Source organism: Helobdella robusta, assembly GCF_000326865.2.
Source record: "Helobdella robusta unplaced genomic scaffold HELROscaffold_46, whole genome shotgun sequence".
NCBI lineage: Eukaryota > Metazoa > Annelida > Clitellata > Rhynchobdellida > Glossiphoniidae > Helobdella > Helobdella robusta.
This window is the reverse complement of record NW_008705138.1, coordinates 1,400,509-1,406,957: the sequence shown is the minus strand read 5'-3', so window position 1 is coordinate 1,406,957 and position 6,449 is coordinate 1,400,509. Positions and strand designations below refer to the sequence as shown.

Below are 6,449 nucleotides of genomic sequence, written 5' to 3'. Positions count from 1 at the left end.
TAAAGACTCCAGCAAGAACAAAAAATCTACGCCCGATGTTGATTAGTAGCGAGAATGACAAGTAAATAAGGGCTAGCCGTCAACTTTTAATTATCTGGCACTGAATATTTAAAATCCAATCACTGAAGTAACTGGCGATCAAACTTAGCTTTGTACTCATAATGCTTACAACATTTTATCTCTTTAAGACTCCTTTAATCTAATACGTTTAGATGTTACTCTTTATCATTTGTTCACTGTTTATAAATTTTAATATGAAGAATATTTCTTATTTCAATAAAATTTACTGTTTTTAATGTTTTAATGTAAAAAATATAATACGAAAAATTTTAATATTTTAGTATAAATTATTATAATTTTAATGTTTTAGTATAAAAAAACATTTGACTATGTTTATTTAATGTGTTTTATAACAGAAAGTTTTATTGATTTAAGTTTTTAGCTTCTAATTTTTAACTGCAATCGCTTTTGTTTCATGCATTTATAATCCGCAGCATTTTTAATCTAAAGATGTTGTTAAAGTTGACAGACTTTGTGAATACAATGACTAATCATGTTTTTACTAATAAAATATTGTTACTTTGGTGTTAATACTAGATTTGTTTTGTTTATTTTTGGTTAATTATTACGATATGACTGTGCTGTGGGGGATTGGATCACCTAGTTAGCTGTCAGTAGAAGTGCCATTTCTCGCGCTGCTGTTACACGATGGCATGTTTCGAATAGTGATTGTCCAAAACTCAAAGATCATCATCAACAAAACCAACTACGTCTACAATAACCACAACATTATCTACAACTACTAACACAACAAAAATCACAACACCTACTACCACAACCCCAAAATCAACAACTACTATAAAATAGCTACAACTACCATAGTAGAGCGAGTTACAATAATCAATCCTAGATAAGACTAACAAAGTAACAAGAAGGGGAAGAGTAGGATCATCAAGAAAAGACAAAAGTTTTTTTATTCTACGTAGATGAAAGTAAGAGCTTCAAGCAACACTATTAATCTGAGAAGAGAGAGACATAGTAGAATCAAAGCTAAAACCTAGACTACGAAACTTATGAGAGACATCAAGAGTTTTAGAATCAGGTAAGATAATAGGAGGAATAGTAATAGAGTGTTTAAATTTATTAAAACAAATTAATTCAAACTTAGAAGGATTAAGTTTAAGACACATAGAGTCAGACCAAGCGATAATTGAAGAAAGACATAAAGATAAATTATGAAGAACACTATTGAGATTAGATGGAGGAAAAGAAGTATAAATGTAAGAATCATCAGCATATAGTTGACTAAAGAAAGAAAAGTTATTAATAATACGAGGTAGTTCAGAAGTATAGAGTATAAATAGAAGAGGGCCAAGGATAGAACCCTGAGGTACCCCGAAAGTAAGAGTAGAGGAGTTAGTAGAATTATTGAGAACAACAGAGAAAAACGATTACAGAAACAAGAAGAAAACCAAGATAGACAAGAATCAGTAATATTAAAAGAAAGATGCAGCAGTCTCAAGAGAATAGCATGGTCAACAGTATCAAAAGCTGAGGAAAAGTCAAGAGCAAGAAGAGTAAGATTACTATTGTCACTAGAGAGGATATCATTGTGTATTTTAAGTAAAGAAGTTTCAGTACTGTGAGCAGGTCTGAAACCAGATTGAGATACAGGTAGCAAGGAGTTAAAGTCTAAATAGGAACATTACTCAATCAAAAATTTCGCATTAATAATTAAAAATAGAGCTAATATAATAACTGGATAACATTTTTCATTAGGTTTTCGGAGTTCCATACGAGATCTCGTGAGCATTACATATTTATATGAATGTACATTATGACATACCATTGTCTTTTAATGTTTATGTGCGATGTGCCAGACCAGACATAAAAAATGAAAAAATTTAAAATCAATTTAAAAAATACGTCAGAAGTTTGTTCAAATACTTTTTTTAATTATCTTCAAATAATATAATTATATTGAAGTCTTATTGACCGACGATCAATGACAAAAAAAATAGACAAATTAGAGTTTGCGACCATGCAGCTGCTTAGCTTCTGGTCATTGAACCCATGATATTGACTTCAAAAAATATTTAGGTTTCTATGATTAAACAATTGTTAAAATTCTATGGATATTAACAAGACATGCACGTGACTGCTTGCTTTAATGTTCACAATCTTATATTTATTTATTTATTGATATTCAGTAAAAAGCAAAAGTCAAGCAACTAATATTAGTCTGTTGTAATTTTCATCTTCTTTTAACTTTTTTCTTTGCCTTCTTTGCCTTTGCCATAACAGTAATGGCTATCCCCACAGTTCTGTTTAATTTTCCTTTTATAATATCAATCCCTAAACCATGTAAAAAAAATCTGATTGATTAAAGTGGAAGGAAGAAATGTTTGAATATTTGTTTGAAACTTAATCTTTACGAGGTAATCCTCATCATACTCATCTAGCACACAAATCCGGATTTTTTAATGGATAGGCGTGAAATGATACATTGTTTTTCTAGTCATTTGCTGCATTTGATTTGTCATTTGTATCCACTTTTACATCCTTAAGCTGAGCAAATATTCACCATTTTATATATAATTACAAGCAAGTTATTGAATACAATGGAAAATTATTCAAAAAGAAAAAAAATTAACAAATAACGATACAAAATTTATAAATGAAAGGCGATTAAAACTCAACAGCATTATAAAACAACGAGCAACACTAATAAACAAAGATACGTTTAAGCAAAGGTCAGTCATTCAACAAAGCGATAGCTTAATGCCGAGCCTACTATGCTCAAGTTATGATGTGCGCGTGTTAAAACTTTCATATCTAGTGCGCCGAGACATCTATGGTTATTACGATCTTCAATTTGGTGCAATTTGACACTCATAAGTGTCATCTTAGTTGATAATTTTTCTATTTCTAAATATATTAGTGAGAAAAATTACAATTGCACATTGTTGAATACTTATCATCGGATGTCTTTGTTTTATGAGTATTGATTCGGCTAGCCGTAAATTGTGTGAAAAATGGAATATGGGTCCCAGGGGCTGCATTGCATTGGTCAGCTGTGCAGCTCTAAATTCTGGGAAATACCATACTGACACAGGCTCTGCTCTTAAAATCCAGCTGCTGGCGTCCTCGACGCTTTACAACTTAACTCTAATTTCAAAACTCGAAGAACTAAAAACAGAAGGGGCGAAAGCAAGTTTCCGGCTTTTAAACCAGATGACCCTAGTTGACAACACCCGTTATCAAACTGTTCAAGAAAAGGTTAACTAATTTCAAAACCCGAAGAAGGCACACTTCGATAACAAAACCCGGATAAACGGAGCTCGAAGCTAGGGATAGCCCATCGTCTAGGAGAAAAAACTCTGATCGCAACCCGCGTTGAAACCACGCCCCTTGCGGCACTCATCATGTAAAATTAACCGGCAGGCTTCTGCAGTAACAGTCTTCTATAGTCGTCTTGGAAACTATCCATGCTACTGGGTTCAGACGGCTGCAACAAAGTTTGTGGACCGAGAGTTTATCACAATTTCCTTTCACTTTAAAATTATCCGGCGTCTGTTTTGCGCGCTAATACCTGTGACAGGAGATCTTTAAAAAACCTGCGGCGATAGCTACACATGTGACGGAGGTAGATTCAAGATGAAATTGGAAGCCTCTGGTCTGTGTGTTGCACACAGGCGGTTCTGCACTGATGGTCGCTGAGACTTGGGAAAGGGGATGCAAAGTTTCAGCAAGACAAAATTATTGGGTAGGGAGGAAGAGATTATTTGCTGAATATAAAGTGATTTTTAATTAATTTCTTATGTTAAATAGTGAAAATGTAGAAGTAGGTTGACTAGTGTTATTTTTATATCTCGTTTAATTATTTAAATTAATAGAATAATTTTTTTATCATTAGTATTAATTACATAAGAATAGGATTTATTAAATTTATTATGCTTGCCTATTATTACTGTTACTTTAACCAATTAAATATTACAATTAAATATCAATAGTAAGTACTCGACCGGCAAAAAGGTATAAAATTGATATTTCATGGGTTCCTTTACTGGCATATAACTCGGATGAATTAAAAATCTAAGCCAGTGTAAGCGAGGCCGGGTTTACAGAAGTGGATCCACCGGAACAACGAAAAATTGGAGGCCCCTAACTATTTTAGTAATTATTATTATTATTATTATTATTATTATTAGTAGTAGTAAGTAAATCTGTAATTATTATTAGTGGAGACTTCTGTTGAAACTTGTGGGCACCCCAAAGTATTTAGTGGAAAACATGGATATATATATCCGTGGTATGGATATATATATGGATATATGTATCCATGATAGAAACCCATAGTTTCAGTTTGTTCCATTTGAATTGTCAACAGTGCCGAAATGCCATTAACTTGTCTTTGGAAAAAGTTTAATTAGTTTTTGGGTTTTTTCAAATTGAAAACCGTTATTATTCTTACTGTAGCTGACGATGTTGCTGTTACTGCTGCTCGTACTGTCATTGCTAATCAGATTCTGGATTTGGCAGTTCTTGCTAGTGATAATTTTTCTGATTATTATTCTTTAAAAATTTATTATTACTCTTTAAAAATTTATTATTACTCTTTAAAAAAGCTCCGATGGATGAAGGACCACATCAAATTTATCGAAATCTTGCGTCGTGCTGGTTTAGATGATATAAAGGACGAATGCCGGCAACACCGTCTGAGATGGTTTGGTCATGTCAAACGAAGTGGAAACAGTGCCATAACTTCTCTTGCAGATGTTGAAGTACCTGGCACACGTCCCAAAGGCCGTCCAAAGAAGTCCTGATCGCAAACAATTGAGCAAGACATGAAGGCTTTAAATTTAAATGAAATGGATACAACTAATCGCCTAATTTGGCGCAAAAAATTGATGGCAAAGAAAACAACGTCCTACCTCGGGAGAACTTGGTCTTTGGACGGGTCGCTAAACGATGATTGATTGATTTAAAAATCAGGATCTGACAGACGCAGAAACTGTTACAGCATGCAAGTTAACAAATTTTAGTTTACTCATTTTTTTATTCCTTCCTCCATTTAATCAAGCGTTCAGCCAATCATTCATTCTTTCATTCGCTCAAAAACTTGAAATAACTGTTGTCGTTTTAATACAATTTACAAAGAAATTAAAACAAAAGCATAATTTTGTTAATCTTATGTGTTCATTAAAACATTGATATCAGTCATTATACATGTATAAATATATATACTTTTATTTATTTGTATATATTTATACTTATATATCTGGGAGTAAACATATATGGAATTAATATCACCTAACACAAACAATATGTATATAAACTCAAAAACAGCGTCCAACTTTTCAACCCATAAACCATGAATATAACAGATAGGAATTGCATGCACACATCCACACGTTGATTTATTTATTTACTTATATATATTATGTTATTATTGTATTAATGTTATTATTTAATCAAAGCCAAATTATTGAACAATTTCAAGAGAAAAACTGTTAATATTTTAAAAATAAAAACCACACACACACACAACACAACACACACACAAAGACATCCATCACACACGCACAAATTCCTAAAAAAAACTTTATGACCACCTCAAAGATATTCAAAAATAATATTTATTCTAAAATAATTTAAACATTTATAATATTTAACTAACATTATCAGACAAATCATGTGAGTTTATATCCTATAATTTATTATTTTATGCTCTTCCCTTTTCTCCCTATCTCCTAAAAATCGAGCAAGAAAACATATTTAACCAAAATTAACACAAACACACACACACACACATACATACACACACACGAATATATATAAAATTTATAATTTATACACACACAAACATACACACACACGCATTTATACTACATATATATAATTTATACACACACACACACATATATATATATAGCATATATATATATATATATATATATATATATATATATATATATATATATATATATATATAGCACTTCAATTAATGAGTAAGGTGTCTGAAATTATTGTAATCATTTCTTGTTTTTATTATTTAAATGCATTGAGAAGATTCCGACAATAATAATAATAACAGAAATAACGATAATAATAATAACAAAAAAAAACAAAAGAGTAATATTAGTTTAAAAACTGTAATAACATATCCGTGATGATAATAATAATAATAATAATGAAGATGACCTGATCTTACACATTACAAAATGATAATAATAACAACAATAATAATAATAATAAAATATAACACAAATAATAATACATATCATATTGGCAATATTGTTGTAGTGAAACAAACATTTGTGACTAATATAAATTAATGTAATAAATACAACTAGCGGTAATAATAATTAAAACATTCCAATATCACCACTCATTCAATCAACCAACAAACCAACCAACCAATTGGTCAACCAGCCAGACCACCAATT

General features: G+C 31.0%; 1 protein-coding gene across 1 annotated transcript; it reads left to right on the top strand.

Annotated features, from left to right (window-relative positions):
• Nucleotides 1-3,042: 3,042 nt before the first annotated feature.
• Nucleotides 3,043-5,378, top strand: HELRODRAFT_178249 (hypothetical protein; the record flags this gene model as incomplete). The annotated part of the gene is made up of 4 exons (XM_009026354.1): nucleotides 3,043-3,279; nucleotides 3,445-3,518; nucleotides 3,630-3,676; nucleotides 5,350-5,378. The coding sequence occupies 4 exons, from the start codon at nucleotides 3,043-3,045 to the stop codon at nucleotides 5,376-5,378; spliced, it is 387 nt and encodes a 128-aa protein (XP_009024602.1).
• Between the last annotated feature and the right edge of the window lie 1,071 nt (nucleotides 5,379-6,449).